This window comes from Manis javanica, chromosome 5 (assembly GCF_040802235.1).
Source record: "Manis javanica isolate MJ-LG chromosome 5, MJ_LKY, whole genome shotgun sequence".
NCBI lineage: Eukaryota > Metazoa > Chordata > Mammalia > Pholidota > Manidae > Manis > Manis javanica.
This window is the reverse complement of record NC_133160.1, coordinates 28,274,836-28,292,697: the sequence shown is the minus strand read 5'-3', so window position 1 is coordinate 28,292,697 and position 17,862 is coordinate 28,274,836. Positions and strand designations below refer to the sequence as shown.

The 17,862-nt window shown below is 40.1% G+C and overlaps 1 protein-coding gene and 1 non-coding gene across 2 annotated transcripts in view; both read right to left on the bottom strand.

Annotated features, from left to right (window-relative positions):
- TMC2 (transmembrane channel like 2) overlaps nt 1–17,862 on the bottom strand; it is an 87,900-nt gene that overhangs the window by 36,801 nt on the left and 33,237 nt on the right. The window contains exons 5-8 of the mRNA XM_073238064.1: nt 9,067–9,157; nt 5,985–6,066; nt 5,518–5,624; nt 2,038–2,136 (exon numbers count right to left, since the gene is read on the bottom strand). Coding sequence (XP_073094165.1) covers nt 2,038–2,136; nt 5,518–5,624; nt 5,985–6,066; nt 9,067–9,157 — 379 coding nt within the window. The remainder of the gene's footprint in view (nt 1–2,037; nt 2,137–5,517; nt 5,625–5,984; nt 6,067–9,066; nt 9,158–17,862) is intronic.
- On the bottom strand, nt 4,468–4,574 carry LOC118972284 (U6 spliceosomal RNA). The gene has a single exon (XR_005061185.1). It is a non-coding gene; the product is annotated as a U6 spliceosomal RNA (small nuclear RNA).

The following is a 17,862-nucleotide window of genomic DNA, read 5'->3' as shown; positions in this document are numbered from 1 at the left end:
ATATTATACTAAACTCAATGAATAAATAGTTATTTCTTAAAGGTTAGTTGTAATGTGGAATTTCAATCACATAATGAACTTTCCATACCTTGCTACCTTAAAATAAATTGTTCTCCCCCAAACACTGATTACAGTAGTCCCCCCTTATCTGCAGAGGATACATTCCAATATCCCCAGCAGATGCCTGAAACTGTGGATAGTACAAAACCCTATATATACTATGTCTTTTCCTATACATACAGATCTATGATAAAGTTTAATTTATAAATTAGGCAGAGTAAGATTAACAACAATAACTAATAATAAAATAGAACAATTATAACAATATGCTGTAATGAAAGTTATGTGAATGTGGTCTCTCTCAAATTGTCTTATCGTCTGGACACCCCATCTTCTTGTGATGATGGGAGACGATAAAATGCCTCCGTGATGAGATGGAGTGAGATGAATAATGTAGGCACTGTGACATAGCTTTAGGTTACTACTGACCTCTGATGATGCGTCAGAAGGGGGATCATATGAGTTATGGAAATATGCCAAATGTTGACATATTTTTCATACCATATCAAAAAAATTACATTTGTTAATATCTCCACTGAGCTCATCAGAAAAATATTTAACTATGGACAAACTGCCACTGTCATGGTGATGGAGAGACATCTTCCAGTACTTTCATTTTTGCTTGAAAAATACAATTTTATCATTGGCAACAACAAAAAATAAAACAGGGGGTTATTGTTGAATAAATCTAGTTTTGGGGGGTAGATAGAATGTTTCACCAGGGGTCCTTGAGTGAAATCAAAAATAAGTCCTTAGTAGTGGTATATAGGAGCAATGGTCTATATTCTTTAATAGTATAGGAATAGTATAATAGTTATTCAGTATTGTTCCATGTGGCTTGGAAAAATACTCCACCTCTGTTTCACACATTTCTGAGGGGTCTCGAATCAGACTGTGAGAGTGACAAAGGGCAGCAGCAATGCTCTGTTGCTTGAACCACCACTGCCAGGCCTCCCAGCCTTAGGAACTTCTTGGAGCTGCAGACCAAGACCAGGCCAGGGGGGATGGGGATTCAAAGAGGAAGGAGGAGTGCTCCAGCCACAGGACCCTGAGCAGAGGCAGCGAGGCACTGGAAATATGTGATGCACTCAAGGACTTCCCCCAGACTTGGTAACATTGGGACGTGAAGTGTGAGGTCTTAGATGGACATGGGCTGGACAGATGGGGAGCAGCCAGGTCATGAACAGCTGTTTTGTAAATCCAATTCAGAACACTGGATTTTATTCCATCTGGGAATGGGAATGAATGAATATCTGACATAGGGAAGTGACAGGGTCAGGTTTACATTTGAGAAAGATCATGCTGGCAGTATAGGGAATGGAGATTTTAGGAGCCAAGCCATGGCAAGGAGAAGAGGTAGCAGATTCTGACAGTGGTCCTGAGACGGAGGGGGCATTATTCAAAGGACAGGTAGAGGGATGGAGAAAAGGGGACTGATTCCAGAAATGTTTAGTAGATAGGCTCAGATTTAGTGATTGACGGGATGTGGGGGGTGAGCGTGGAGGAAGAGGGAGAAGTATAGGATGACTTTCAGGTTTCAGACGGAAATGACCGGATGGAAGGTGGTTCTGATAAAGGAGATGGGAAAAAGCTATGTGGGTTTGGTTGGATAGATGTTGAATTTGAAGTAGGATGTTCAGTTGAAGATGCCATGGGAAGCTCGGGGAAAGGCTGGACTGGCAAGAGCCCTAGTGTCTTAATGTGGGGACGGGGAGAAAAAAACATCTGGTACGATCACCTATATAGATCTGGCAGAATGAGGGTGCAGTGACGGCATGAGGGACTCAGCGTCCATCAGAGTGTGGCTGGAGAACAGACCCATGAAGGGGACCTAGGAGGACAAGATTGGCTAGCTCATGTGTTATAAAAAAATAATTGATTTTCCAATAATTAAATGCATCTTTTCACATTTATCTGTGCAATCTTTAAGCCTCATAATCACAAAATAGAAGTGCACCGGTATGTTGGCAATGGTACCTCAAAATCCCAAAGGACAGAAAAATCCATGGCTTCTTCTTCTTCCGCCCGAGGCACTGTCTTTCTGGGTATGCTTCCATAGGGCATGCCCATCAGTACCTTGTGGAGGGACAGAATGACACAGTTATGGAGAAAATACAAACACATAGAGACGATCATATACTGGGTTGAATACTTCCCTTCTCAGAGCAAGATACACCCATTGTCTTCTTTAAAGAACATTTATCACTTTCCTTATTTTAAAAGTATCACACACTCATTGTAGAAAGTATGAAAAGTACAGAAGAGCATTTAAAAATTTCCCCGTCATCTCCACATCCCCAAAGATAATGACTGTTAGATACTCACATAGTTCCTTTCAGCTGTTTCTGAGTTTTATACATATTTTAATATGGTTATTTAGCTTGATATTATTATTATTTTTTTACTAAGGTATAATTGAAATACACTCTTATGAAGGTTTCACAAGAAAACAATGTGGTTCCTATATTCTAGCTTGATATTATTTTACAACCAATACTCTATGGCATATGGTATTTCTCAGTAAAATGCCTTCAAAGTATCAAATTATATGTATGTACCATAAACTCAGTTAACAAATCCCCTATTGTTGGAAATGACAGTACTTTTAGTTCTTCATTATACATAATTGTTATTAATACTCTGATATATGTGTTTGTTTTCACATCCTTCATTAAGAAAAATCAGAATTGTATTAAATTTGCATTTTGATTTAGGAAGGACTGATTCGTTATTAAGTTTTCTCTTCCAAGAATGTGTCCTCCTATTTATTCAGTTATATTTTTGTCCTGTAATGCTTTGAGTGTTCCTCACAGAAGTCTTCTAATTTGTTAAATTTATTCCTAGTTATTTTGTAGATTTGTTGCTATTGTGTGAGAATGTTACAAATCATTTCAAATCATATATTGACTATAGAAAATGCCACTAATATTTATTTAAGATGACCCTAGCCATCTTGGTGTACTCTTTCATTAGTTCAAGTAACTTTTGGTAGACTTGCTGCAATTTTTACATGTATAATAATACCACCTGCAAACTTAAATAATTTTGTGTTTTTTTATGTAAAATACATAAGCTTAATTTTCTTGACTTACTGCATTAGGAAGAAAATTCAAAATAATGTTGAAAAAGAATGGAGAAAGGGGTACACCATGTTGCTGTTGATTTTTAGTAACAGGTTTTAATAGTTCACCATTTAATGTAACATTTTTTTTCTTTAATTTATAGGTTCATCACTTGAGGTAATCCCTCCATTTCTTTTTGTTTATTTTAAATTTATATTCTTATTGGAAAATATGTTGTATATGTAAGAGTATATATAAATATATAGCTATATTCTCTTTATATGTATAGTTGATTCATAATGAAAAGAAAATTAGTATGTATGCACTATCTAGTTTAAGAAACAACATCACCAAGCCTTTATAACACCCTGGCTGTGCCTCTTCTGAGTCACAGAAACTGTGAGATAATAAATGTTGTTTTCAGCAAAAAAATTTGAGGTACTTTTTGTTACACAACAAAAGATAACTAATACATACCCAAAGAAATCGACAGGAAAGAAATGATTAGAGCAGAAATTAGTGGTATGGGAAATAAAGATACATAAGACAAGAGCTGAATGTGAATGTTTACCATAGCTTTATTCATAATAGCCCAGATGTCTATAAGGTGGTGAATAGATAGCAAACAATGGTGCATCTGTAAAATGGAATGTGACTCAGCAATAAGGAACCAACAACTGACCAATCCAACAACATGGATGAAATTCAAAGGTGTGCTAAATGTAACAGAACACTACATAATATAAAACTACATACTGCACAATTCTGTTTATATTATGTTCTGGAAAAGGCAAAACTTTAGGGACAGAAATCAGATCAATGCTTGTCAGGGGCTAGAGATAAGGAGAGGAAATTGTTTGCAAAGGGGGCCCAAGAGAACTTTCTGGGGTGATGGGAATGTTCAATATCTCACTTGTGGTGATGGTTACCTCACTGTATATAGTTGTCAGAACTCATCGAACTGCACACTTAAAAATAATTAATTTTACAGAATGTAATTTCTATTCCCCCAAAAGCCTGAGTTAAGAAAAAAGAGAATCAACAAAGCTAAAGTTGTTTTTTAAATAAAATAACTAAAAGAGACAAACCTTTGATGTAAATAAGGAAGAGAAAAATTACACTGTAATGTAAAAAGGATGTAACTCCCCCTGGAGAGAAGCAGCCTCAGTGCAAGAGCATTTGTACACACTTGACAGAATTTCAAAATCCTTACATCTCTATCAGAGAGTAATAAGGGCTTAAGAAGACACAAAGGAGTAAATGAACGCATAACACTGGTTTCCAGGCATGTATATAAAGGAGTTAAAAAAAGCTAGTGACATATTTTTTTTCATTCTTTGTTTTTTTTTATATGGAACGCTTCACAAATTTGTGTGTCATCCTTGCACAGGGGCCATGCTAATCTTCTCTGTATCATTCCAATTTTAGTATATGTGCTGCCGAAGCGAGCACTAGTGACGTATTTTAAGTATACTTTTTAGGTAATGTAGAAAAGAATCCAGTGATTGAATAAATAAAACAACACTCCTTTGCTACCGAACACTATTATACACCATCAGCCTCTTACAACTAATCTGCTTTAATTCACATTCCATGGAGGTCTTTCAATTTCCTGAAAAGAGGATGTGCAGAGAGGTTTCCCAAGGATGTGACTACAGAAATTGACTCCAATATGCTGCTGGAACCACTTACATTAAAATAGGAATCACTAAGCTCTCAGAGAACCAATTAATAAACCTGGAAGGAGGAAAATATTAAATGCAGACATGGCGTTCCCTTGAAAGTTGCTGCAGTCAATGCACGTGTGTGCCCAGCACCAGCACCAGGTGGTTCAGGCAGGACTGTAGCACCTGCTGGGCTGGGTGCTTAGCAGACCACAGGTGCCCTTGGGAAAGATCCCAGGCCAACACTCGAGATCTGGTATCTTAACCACTACAAACACTCTGTGTGGCTCGGTACAAGTCGCTTATTCCTTTTGGCTCCTCAATTACCCATGTACAGGTAAGCTTATACCTACATCCACATGTGATTACGACTGGGAGAATGTGAGTAGCACTACTCAAATGCAAGGTTTTTGGGCAATAAATGATGATATGATACATTCTCTCTTTTCTTTTTAGGGTAAAAGAAAAAGAAAGCTCTGAGATATGAATTCTCCACTGATTTAAGTAAAATGAAAAACAGAAAATTTCGGAGTCCACCTCTTAATTCAGAAACATAAGTATTTTGGTTCCATTCTTTGTCCTGAACTATCTGGGTACTCGATATGAGTATAGAATTTAAAGTGAATGACTGCCTGTGTTGTGAAACAGAGAGTATTTGATTAATATAAATGAGGATGGTGATCATGGTAAGTCTCAGTGCTACCCTAAGGCATAGGAAATTCTTTGCTTACCTCTGGGATTATGACTAGGCCAAATATCAAGCCAAAGAGGACAAGGTTGACTCCATACATCCATCGGAGGAAGATGAAATAGGACGCCACCGAAGAGCCAAAGTGACCTGGAGAGAAAAGAGGGTGGGATGAGAGTGCTGCAGAAGGAAGGCGGTAACCCTGCTGAACACTTTGCATGTGGGGTGGGTTCAACTTTCATGTTACTACGTGGATGGGACATCCTGACCTCCACTTACTTTGTCCAGGTAAATAACCTGATGCTCTGTGGGATTAACCCGTCTGCCTAAACTCCCACAATCAGAAAGTGAAGAACTGTAATTTAAATCTTGGTCTGACTAGTCCAAAGCCCATTCTTTTTTCTAATCCAACAGTACCTATGAGGAAATCTGAATGGTTGGTCGAGAACATAATCCAAGCCCTTGGAACTTGAGTAAGCCAACTAAAAATAGTGACATCAAAATACTAACTTTCAATATCCTTGATCTTCATTTCCCAGGGAATACACTGAGTCTTGAAATTATTGAAGTCTCTCTTAAACTTGACCCATTTCTGAAATGAAACAGGTAATAACCTCAATTCATTAACATGCTGCCTTGGGGCCTGGAGGGGCTTGTTGGAGGTGTACATTGATGTTGACGTGTCAGCATGAGGTGGCCACATGGGTGATGCTGCCATCTTGAGACCTTGAGTGCAGGCTGCCAGAGGCGAATGCTCAGATCTTCACTTTCCAACGTCAGGTGTGGAATGAGAGAGAAGTCAGGGCTGGTAAAACTTCAGGTTTGGACAGGTTAGATATGAACTTACAAATTCTGTGTGTAATTTCTGGTTTGGGGGGTCAACTTGGGTTAGCCATCTCTGACACAACTTTCTTTACCTTAAAACAAAAATTCAAGGGAATAAAGAAATCTCACAAGTTTCACACCCACATGTGGCAGAGAACCAAGTACCTAAAGCTGATAGGCATTGTTGCTGAGCTACAGTGAGGGTGGAACTGGTAAGGAGACCTCAGCCCATGGTTTTTGATTCTTCTCCCGGTAGAACAACAGCCTGGTTTTCCCTGAAAGGAGTTAGGAAGGCACTTTGCTCTTTTCCATGGCCTATTCTCAGCTCCAACACTCAGAGTCTGTCCCAGTCAGAAACCTGAATAGCTATCTGTCTGCGGGCTCGGGGACAATTTGTCAATTCCTCAAGGGGCTGCTGTCCAGCAACCCAACTCCTGGACATAAATCCATCTGGAATTTAAAAAACTCAGAAAACAGCAGGCAAAGAGGTAGTAGGGAGAAGATTCTAAGATCAGTTTCTATTATTACAGAGGAAATAAGAACTTGAAGGAAATGAGGTAAATTGTAAATTCACTAAAGGATCAAAGGATCAAACAATATATTGAAAGAATCAGATGGGCTTCCAGACTGGAAGCCTTTGACCATATCCTGATTGGATGGTTAAGGAAACCACCTGTCAGAAGAGGGGACAGATGCAAAGAAGGGGACCCATAAGCAAAGGCTGGTTGATAAGCATGGTAAAGATGTCCCTAAAACAGGAAGGGGTGTGGAGAAAGCAGATGGTAGAATGGGGCATTCTAGTCCTGTTGCTCCATCTGCCTTCCCGAGTTCTGACTCCGTGCTCAGAAATCTTCTTTGGCTAATTTGGCTTCCCATGGAGGTCTGTATATAAGGAAAGTATTTGCCCATCACCTGGACTGAAGTTTCTATGGCAGCAAATTAATTAATGGATTGGAATTGTGATTAAGATTTAGATACCTACGTAGCTAACTCTGCTATAAAAAATAAAAGGCACTGCTGATGTGGACTTCAAAATTTCCAGTTCTTGCATCAGTTATTTCTCCTTATAAATGAATAATCCAGCACTTGGTTTTATATATCAGTCTCATAAGCTTTATTAATGTGAGTCCTCCCCTGAGAGGATGGATCCCCTGTCAGGTGCTGATAAAATCAGTACAAAATAGAGGCTTGTGAGGCTGAGGGCCAATAGGGGTAATGTTGCTAGATGAGGCCCCTGGAGACATCAGCTTGTCAGTTGGCTGCTTGGCAACCACCCAACAGCCCCTCAAGGCTGTGGGCATCTCAGCCTGAAAAGTGCTGCCCTGGAGGTGGGGGTGGGAGGTGGGGAGAGAGAGGCCTCAGAAAAACTGCACTGAAGCTCGTATCCTTCATTGGTTTAGAGAATCAGAAAATGGGGCTGGTGCATGGGCAGGAGAAGGCCCCAACTCCCTTCCTCAGGGCTGCATGAGACGGTAGCTATTGCCCCTGGTTATTAGTTGAGCATGCCATCTTGCTCTCCAGCTATATATTGGGGGAAAAAAGGATTTCAAACAGTAGTTGAACAAGACACAGGCCAGCTGTGCATCCTGTCTGTGGGTGAAATCTGGGTCTGAGTAACTAAACCAGGAAGGCCTGAGAAACAGTACTGCACAACAAGGAAAAGGGGACACGGTTCTTTGAAATTTTTGGAAAGCATTTCCTCTAGGACACATGAATATATTTTGAGAAATGGTTCAACACTCTTAATAGGATACACAAAATATCCTATGGCTTCTAGAGTAAAGGATAAAAATTTGAGATTTTAAAAAGAATATAGGTGACGTGTGGAAGGATTACAAAGTAGCTAGAAGGTCAATGATAAGATGAAAGTAAATATACTGTAATTGAGACAGAAGAAAACTGATTCAGTGATACTGATAATAAACCTGAGAAATTTCTGAGAATACAAAAAGAGAGAAAGCAAAAAATTAAAAACAATGAAGGGAGACAAATACAGAGGACAGAAGATCAGCAGACATTTTCCTAAGGAAGTAACAAACTCTCTGAATAGAAACATGATTGAACAGTAGTATCATTTATCAAAGATATATATATTCCTTAGCTGGAAAAGGATCTGAGTGTGTAGTTGTTAAGTGGCAAATAGTTTCTAGATAAAATTAATTAAAAAAACCCACAAATAGTCATCAGGCAATTAAACCTGAAACAAGAGAAAAAATAATATTGGAATAAAAAATATTCAAGCCCAGCATATATAGAAAGGAATTACAAAAATCATGGGACAACCATCTGTTACTATCCATTAAAACATGAAAATCTTAATGAAATGACTGAGTTTTGGGAAGAGTATGAACTATCAAAATGGCCACAAGATAAAGTTAAAACTTATACATCAATAAACAAGGAATGCACAAAAAAATCCTGAAGGTATTCTATAAAAATGGATGATTCATCAGAAAAGGTCTCCTGATTTGGGGGTTGGAAATAAGATTCTAATGGTTTTAATATTATTCATTCTGTGAATTAGTTATTTCCTGGAGAGAAAATAAGTCTGAAATATTTTGAAGCCCTCAAACATACGGATAGAGACATAGGCAGGATCCAGTTGGTTTCCATTACTGGACAAATTGGAATGGTCAGCTGGAGCTCATGCTCTGGATTCTGGGGAAGCTGGAGCCTACAGGTGAGGCGGGACACGTGCCTGTGATGGTAGCCCACCTTCGGAAGCTGAGCAAGCCCTCCACAGGCTTGCTGCCTCTGCACCACACACCTTAGCCATCAGCATCCTGTAGGCATAGAGACGCTTGCCTTTCCCCTTTCCCAAGGCTCCTTCATACTTCTCCACAAACTCTTGAGCCTCCCTGGTTAGAAAAAAAAAAAGAAGGGGCAGGAATTCAATTAACACTTAATCCGAAGCAATCTGAACCTTGCATGTGTGTATGTGGCTGAAAGCATAAGGTGTTTTTATACCCCTAGTTAGACTGTAAGTCCCGTGAAGGCAGGCCATTGTGTCTGTTTTATTCACTGAAGTTTCCCAAAAGCCAAAAGCACTTGATACCTGTAGGCAGACTTTTAGTCCCCATGCCCTGCTTCTCGGTGCAGCCCCTCCCCCGCACCCCCCCCCCCTTGTGGTGCACCTGTGAAGAGCAAAAGGAATTTTGCAGATGTAATTAAGATTATTGACTTTAAAATAGGGAGAGTATCCTGGATTCTTTGGAAGAGTCCAAGTAATCACACAGGCTTTACAAACAGGAGAATGCAGATATGGCAGAGGGGAAAGTCAGAAATTAGAAGAATTTTGGTCCCCTGTTGCTGGAGTCCCTCTGGAGGATGCCACAGGGAAAGCAAGAGAAGGAAATGAATTCTGCCTGTGAGCTTGGAAGAGGGCTTTGAACCCCAGATGGGAGCTGCAGCCTTGCTGATACCTTGATTTTAGCCTGGTGAGACCCTGAGCAGAGAATCTAGCCACGTTATGCCGGACTTCTGACTTACAGAGCTCTGAGCTAATAATGAGTGCTGTTTTTTTTTTTTTGTTTTTTTTTTTGAGAGGGCATCTCTCATATTTATTGATCAAATGGTTGTTAACAACAATAAAATTCAGTACAGGGGGGTCAATGCTCAATGTACAATCATTAATCCATCTCAAGCCTAATTCTCGTCAGTCTCCAATCTTCTGAAGCATAACGAACAAGTTCTTACATGGTGAACGAATTCTTACAGAGTGAATAAATTCTTACATGGTGAACAGTACAAGGGCATTCATCACAGAAACTTTCGGTTTTGATCATGCAATATGACCTATAAACCATCAGGTCAAATATGAATATTCATTTGATTTTTGTACTTGATTTATATGTTGATCCCACATTTCTCCTATTATTATTATTATTTTTATTTTTAATAAAATGCTGAAGTGGTAGGTAGATGCAAGATAAAGGTAGAAAACATAGTTTAGTGCTGTAAGAAGGCAAATATAGATGATCAGATGATCAGGTGTGTGCCTATGGACTAAGTATTAATCCAGGCTAGACAAGGGCAGCAAGACATCCACGGATGCAGAAGATTTCTCTCAAAGCAGGGGGGGTGAGGTTCTGAGCCTCACCTCTGTTGATCCCCAAATTCTCACCTGATGGCCCCCCTGCGACTGTGCCTGTCTTAGGTTGTTCCTCCCTTGAGGAATCTTACCCGTCTCTGGCTAACCAGTCATCTTCCGGGGCCATACAGGGAAATGTAAAGTTGGTAAGTGAGAGAGAAGCCATATTGTTTGCAAAGGTTAACTTTTTACTTCTTTGCAGATTTATGCCCTGTGGCTTCTATGCCCAGCACCTGTCTCGAGGTATCTTTACCACCTGGAGGAATTATGATACTCGGTAAATTCGATATGAGGCACGAATTCTATTTAAGGTTTGTAATTAGGAAGGAAGAAGAAAAGCTATAGATGTAGCATATGAAGGAAACTTGGGAGGATTGATTATTTCTTTGACATATCTTCTTGTATAGTACCTTAATTATGTATAGGTTTTAAACTACTAACTAATTTGCACACACATATTAACATAATAGGAATACGGTGACATAAACAAAGCAAATCTATAATTACCAGCCATCTCCAGTGAAGCCAAGAAAACCATTTAGGCACCCTAGGCATTTGTGAAAATTTATCTATGATATGATGGATATTGTCCAACTGTACTTGAACCATCAGACAAATTAAAGCAGCCCATTTCTGGGATCTGTTCACATCCCATATGTTCTTTTAACCATAGATAGTCTATAGTCATGAGATTTTGGGGTGCTACAACTTGCACCCCTCCCAACTCCTGGTTGAGTTCCAACAGTACAGATCCAGTCAAATTCGTTGTCTCACTGTATGCACATGCCAGCCTAGACATCTCCCTCCTCCTTCTTATGGCAAGTCCAGGAGACGGTGGGCTGGATGCAGCCACAACCGCAGCATCGTCCGGATCCCTGTGGAGGCTTTTTGATGATCATCCCCCGGCACGAGTCCTCCAGAGAGTGCTGATGCCGGAAGCTCCTCCTCATATCGTATCTTAGTTCATTTTCTGGGTATCCAAGCTAGGCCTTGATCTTCTGCATAGAAACAAACAGACCCTTTGCCCACACTTTGACATGCCCTCTATACCACTGTGCAGAACTCATTGGAGGTCAGCACACAGTAACTGCTTTTTTTTTTTTTTTTTAATTAAGAGAAAGGAATATTATCAGAAAAGAGTATCTCCATAGCTGATCATCTGACACCCTTTAAGTGATCAACATTAAGGATATTTAAAGCATGCGTTGATCTTTGATTTACCAATAGTTTTATCCTGTTAAGGAGTAATCCCCCTTTTCTTTCTTTCTTTCTTTTTTTTTTAAATTTTTAATCTACACTTACCTGAAGAATACTATGTTTACTATGCTCTCCCCTATATCAGGTCCCCCCTAACAACCACATTACGGTTACTGTCCATCAGCTTAGCAAAATGTGGTAGAGTCACTACTTGTCCTCTCTGTGTTGTGCAGCCCACCCTCCCCTTTCTCCCTCCCCCCCATGCATGCTAATCTTAATACCCCCCTTCTTCTTCCCCCCCCTTATCCCTCCCTGCCCACCCATCCTCCCCAGTTCCTTTCCCTTTGGTACCTGTTAGTCCATTCTTGGGTTCTGTAATTCTGCTGCTGTTTTGTTCCTTCAGTTTTTCCTTTGTTCCTATACTCCTCAGATGAGTGAAATCATTTGGTATTTCTCTTTCTCCGCTTGGCTTATTTCACTGAGCATAATACTCTCCAGCTCCATCCATGTTGCTGCAAATGGTTGGATTTTTCCACTTCTTATGGCTGAGTAGTATTCCATTGTGTATATGTACCACATCTTCTTTATCCATTCATCTACAGATGGACATTTAGGTTGCTTCCAATTCTTGGCTATTGTAAATAGTGCTGCGATAAACATAGGAGTGCATCTGTCTTTCTCAAACTTGATTGCTGCGTTCTTAGGGTAAATTCCTAGGAGTGGAATTCCTGGGTCAAATGGTAGGTCTGTTTTGAGCATTTTGATGCACCTCCATACTGCTTTCCACAATGGTTGAACTAATTTACATTCCCACCAGCAGTGTAGGAGGGTTCCCCTTTCTCCACAGCCTCGCCAACATTTGTTGTTGTTTGTCTTTTGGATGGCAGCTATCCTTACTGGTGTGAGGTGATACCTCATTGTATTTTTAATTTGCATTTCTCTGATAATTAGCGATGTGGAGCATCTTTTCATGTGTCTCTTGGCCATCTGTATTTCTTTTTTGGAGAACTGTCTGTTCAGTTCCTCTGCCCATTTTTTAATTGGGTTATTTGTTTTTTGTTTGTTGAGGCGTGTGAGCTCTTTATATATTCTGGACGTCAAGCCTTTATCGGATCTGTCATTTTCAAATATATTCTCCCATACTGTAGGGTTCCTTTTTGTTCTATTGATGGTGTCTTTCGCTGTACAGAAGCTTTTCAGCTTAATGTAGTCCCACTTGCTCATTTTTGCTGTTGTTTTCCTTGCCCAGGGAGATATGTTCAAGAAGAGATCACTCATGTTTATGTCTAAGAGGTTTTTGCCTATGTTTTTTTCCAAGAGTTTAATGGTTTCGTGACTTACATTCAGGTCTTTGATCCATTTTGAGTTTACCTTTGTATATGGGGTTAGACAATGGTCCAGTTTCATTCTCCTACATGTAGCTGTCCAGTTTTGCCAGCACCATCTGTTGAAGAGACTGTCATTTTGCTATTGTATGTCCATGGCTCCTTTATCAAATATTAATTGACCATATATGTTTGGGTTAATTTCTGGGGTCTCTAATCTGTTCCACTGGTCTGTGGCTCTGTTCTTGTGCCAGTACCAAATTGTCTTGATTACTATGGCTTTGTAGTAGAGCTTGAAGTTGGGGAGTGAGATACCCCCTACTTTATTCTTCTTCTTCAGGATTGCTTTGGCTATTCGGGGTCTTTGGTGTTTCCATATGAATTTTTGAATTATTTGTTCCAATTCATTGAAGAATGTTGCTGGTAATTTGAGAGGGATTGCATCAAATCTGTATATTGCTTTGGGCAGGATGGCCATTTTGACGATATTAATTCTTCCTAGCCATGAGCATGGGATGAGTTTCCATTTATTAGTGTCCCCTTTAATTTCTCTTAAGAGTGACTTGTAGTTTTCAGAGTATAAGTCTTTCACTTCCTTGGTTAGGTTTATTCCTAGGTATTTTATTCTTTTTGATGCAATGGTGAATGGAATTGTTTTCCTGATTTCTCTTTCTATTGATTCGTTGTTAGTGTATAGGAAAGCTACAGATTTCTGTGTGTTGATTTTGTATCCTGCAACTTTGCTGTATTCCGATATCAGTTCTAGTAGTTTTGGAGTGGAGTCTTTAGGGTTTTTTATGTACAGTATCATATCATCTGCAAATAGTGACAGTTTAACTTCTTCTTTACCAATCTGGATTCCTTGTATTTCTTTGTTTTGTCTGATTGCCGTGGCTAGGACCTCCAGTACTATGTTAATAACAGTGGGGAGAGTGGGCATCCCTGTCTGGTTCCCGATCTCAGTGGAAATGCTTTCAGCTTCTCGCTGTTCAGTATAATGCTGGCTGTGGGTTTATCATATATGGCCTTTATTAAGTTGAGGTACTTGCCCTCTATTCCCATTTTGCTGAGAGTTTTTATCATGAATGGATGTTGAATTTTGTCAAATGCTTTTTCAGCATCTATGGAGATGATCATGTGGTTTTTGTCTTTCTTTTTGTTGATGTGGTGGATGATGTTGATGGATTTTCGAATGTTGTACCATCCTTGCATCCCTGGGATGAACCCCACTTGGTCATGGTGTATGATCCTTTTGATATACTGTTGAATTCTGTTTGCTAATATTTTATTGAGTATTTTTGCATCTACATTCATCAGGGATATTGGTCTGTAATTTTCTTTTTTGGTGGGGTCTTTTCCTGGTTTTGGTATTAGGGTGATGTTGGCTTCATAGAATGAGTTTGGGAGTATTCCCTCTTCTTCTATTTTGTGGAACACTTTAAGGAGAATGGGTATTATGTCTTCTCTGTGTGTCTGATAAAATTCCGAGGTAAATCCGTCCGGCCCCGGGGTTTTGTTCTTGGGTAGTTTTTGGATTACTGTTTCAATTTCTTTGCTTGTAATTGGTTTGTTTAACTTTTGTGTTTCTTCCTTGGTCAGTCTTGGGAGGTTGTATTTTTCTAGGAAGTTGTCCATTTCTTCTAGGTTTTCCAGCTTGTTGGCATATAGGTTTTCATAGTAGTCTTTAATAATTCTTTGTATTTCTGTGGAGTCTGTCGTGATTTTTCCATTCTCATTTCTGATTATGTTGATTTGTGTTGACTCTCTTTTTCTCTTAATAAGTTGGGCTAGAGGCTTATCTATTTTGTTTATTTTCTCGAAGAACCAGCTCTTGGTTTCGTTGATTTTTGCTATTGTTTTATTCTTCTCAATTTTATTTATTTCTTCTCTGATCTTTATTATGTCCCTCCTTCTGCTGACTTTAGGCCTCATTTGTTCTTCTTTTTCCAGTTTTAATAGTTGTGATGTTAGACTATTCATTTGGGATTGTTCTTCCTTCTTCAAGTGTGCCTGGATTGCTATATACTTTCCTCTTAAGACTGCTTTCGCTGCATCCCACAGAAGTTGGGGCTTAGTGTTGTTGTTGTCATTTGTTTCTATATATTCCTTGATCTCTATTTTGATTTGTTCATTGATTCATTGATTATTTAGTAGCATGTTGTTAAGCCTCCATGTGTTTGTGAGCCTTTTTGTTTTCTTTGTAGAATTTATTTCTACTTTCATACCTTTGTGGTCTGAAAAATTGGTTGGTAGAATTTCAATATTGTGGAATTTACTGAGGCTCTTTTTGTGAGCTAGTATGTGGTCTATTCTGGAGAATGTTCCATGTGCACTTGAGAAGAATGTATATCCTGTTGCTTTTGGATGTAAAGTTCTATAGATATCTATTAGGTCCATCTGTTCTAGTGTGTTGTTCAGTGCCTGTGTGTCTTTACTTATTTTCTGCCCGGTGGATCTATCCTTTGGGGTGAGTGGTGTGTTGAAGTCTCCTACAATGAATGCATTGCAGTCTATTTCCCTCTTTAGTTCTGTTAGTATTTGCTTCACATATGCTGGTGCTCCTGTATTGGGTGCATATATATTTAGAATGGTTATATCCTCTTGTTGGACTGAGCCCTTTATCATTATGTAGTGGCCTTCTTTATCTCTTGTTACTTTCTTTGTTTTGAAGTCTATTTTGTCTGATATTAGTACTGCAACCCCTGCTTTCTTCTCACTGTTGTTTGCCTGAAATATGTTTTTCCATCCCTTGACTTTTAGTCTATGCTTATCTTTGGGTTTAAGGTGAGTTTCTTGTAAGCAGCATATAGATGGGTCTTGCTTTTTTATCCATTCTATTACTCTATGTCTTTTGATTGGTGCATTAAGTCCATTTACATTTAGGGTGACTATTGAAAGATATGTACTTATTGCCATTGCAGGCTTTAGATTCGTGGTTACCAAAGGTTCAAGGTTAGCTTCTTTAGTATCTTACTGCCTAACTTAGCTCGCTTATTGAGCTGTTATATACACTGTCTGGAGAGTCTTTTCTTCTCTCCCTTCTTATTCCTCCTCCTCCATTCTTCATTTGTTGTGTGTTTTGTTCTGTGCTCTTTTTAGGGGTGCTCCCATCTAGAGCAGTCCCTGTAGGATGCCCTGTAGAGGTGGTTTGTGGGAAGCAAATTCCCTCAGCTTTTGCTTGTCTGGGAATTGTTTGATCCCACCATCATATTTAAATGATAGTCGTGCTGGATACAGTATCCTTGGTTCAAGGCCCTTCTGTTTCATTGCATTAAGTATATCATGCCATTCTCTTCTGGCCTGTAGGGTTTCTGTTGAGAAGTCTGATGTTAGCCTGATTGGTTTTCCTTTATAGGTGACCTTTTTCTCTCTAGCTGCCTTTAAAACTCTTTCCTTGTCCTTGATCCTTGCCATTTTAATTATTATGTGTCTTGGTGTTGTCCTCCTTGGATCCTTTCTGTTGGGGGTTCTGTATAATTCCATGGTCTGTTCGATTATTTCCTCCCCCAGTTTGGGGAAGTTTTCAGCAATTATTTCTTCAAAGACACTTTCTATCCCTTTTCCTCTTTCTTCCTCTTCTGGTATCCCTATAATACGAATGTTTTTCCTTTTGTATTGGTCACATATTTCTCTTAGTGTTGTTTCATTCCTGGAGATCCTTTTATCTCTCTCTATGTCAGCTTCTATACGTTCCTGTTCTCTGGCTTCTATTCCTTCAATGGCCTCTTGCATCTTATCCATTCTGCTTATAAATCCTTCCAGGGATTGTTTCACTTCTGTGATCTCTTTCCTGACATCTGTGATCTCCTTCCGGACTTCATCCCACTGCTCTTGCATTTTTCTCTGCATCTCATCCCATTGCTCTTGCATTTTTTTCTGCATCTCTGTCAGCATGTTCATGATTTTTATTTTGAATTCTTTTTCAGGAGGACTAGTTAGGTCTGTCTCCTTCTCAGGTGTTGTCTCTGTGATCTTTGTCTGCCTGTAGTTTTGCCTTTTCATGGTGATAGAGATAGTTTGCAGAGCTGGTACAAGTGACCGCTGGAAGAGCTTCCCTTCTTGTTGGTTTGTAGCCTTTTCCTGGGAGAATAGCGACCTCTAGTGGCTTATGCTGGGCAGCTGTGCGCAGACAGGGCTTCTGCTTCCTGCCCAGTTGCTTTGGGGTTTATCTCCGCTGTTGCTGTGGGCTTGGCCTGGCTGGGGCTGTTCCTCCAAAATGGTGGAGCCCCGTTGGAGGGGGAGCAGCCAGGAGACTATTTATCTCCGTAAGGGGCCTCTGTGCTCCCTGCTGCCCAGGGGGTTAGAGTGCCCAGAGATCCCCAGATTCCCTGCTTCTGGTCTAAGTGACCTGTCCTGCCCCTTTAAGATTTCCAAAAAGCACTCTCCAAACCAAAACAACAGCAGCAACAATGAGAGAGGGAACAGAAACAAAGAGAAAAAAAAAAGGAAAAAAAAGGAAAAAACAAGCGATTTTTTTTTTTTTTTTGTTTTGTCCTCAGGTGCCGGTCCCAGGCACCCGCTCACTGGTCTTGCTGCCCTGTCTCCCTAGCACCAGGGTCCCTGTCCTTTCAAGGCTTCCAAAAAGCACCCACCCACCGGTCCCGCAGGGAAGGAATGCTCAATATTCTTTGTCCTCAGGTGCCGGTCCCAGGCACCCGCTCACCAGTCCCGCCGCCCTGCCTCCCTTGCACCGGGGTCCCTGTCCCTTTTAGGCTTCCAAAAAGCACTCGCAGAAAAGAGAAAAAAAAAAAGGGGAAAAACGTGCGATTTCCTCTGTCCTCAAGTGCCGGTCTCAGGCACCCGCCCACCGGTCCCGCAGGGAAAAACGGGGGATATTCTTTGTCCTCAGGCGCCGGTCCCAGCCACCCGCTCACCAGTCCCGCCACCGTGCCTCCCTAGCACTGGGGTCCCCGTCCCTTCAAGGCTTCCAAAAAGCGCTCGCCAAAAAGAG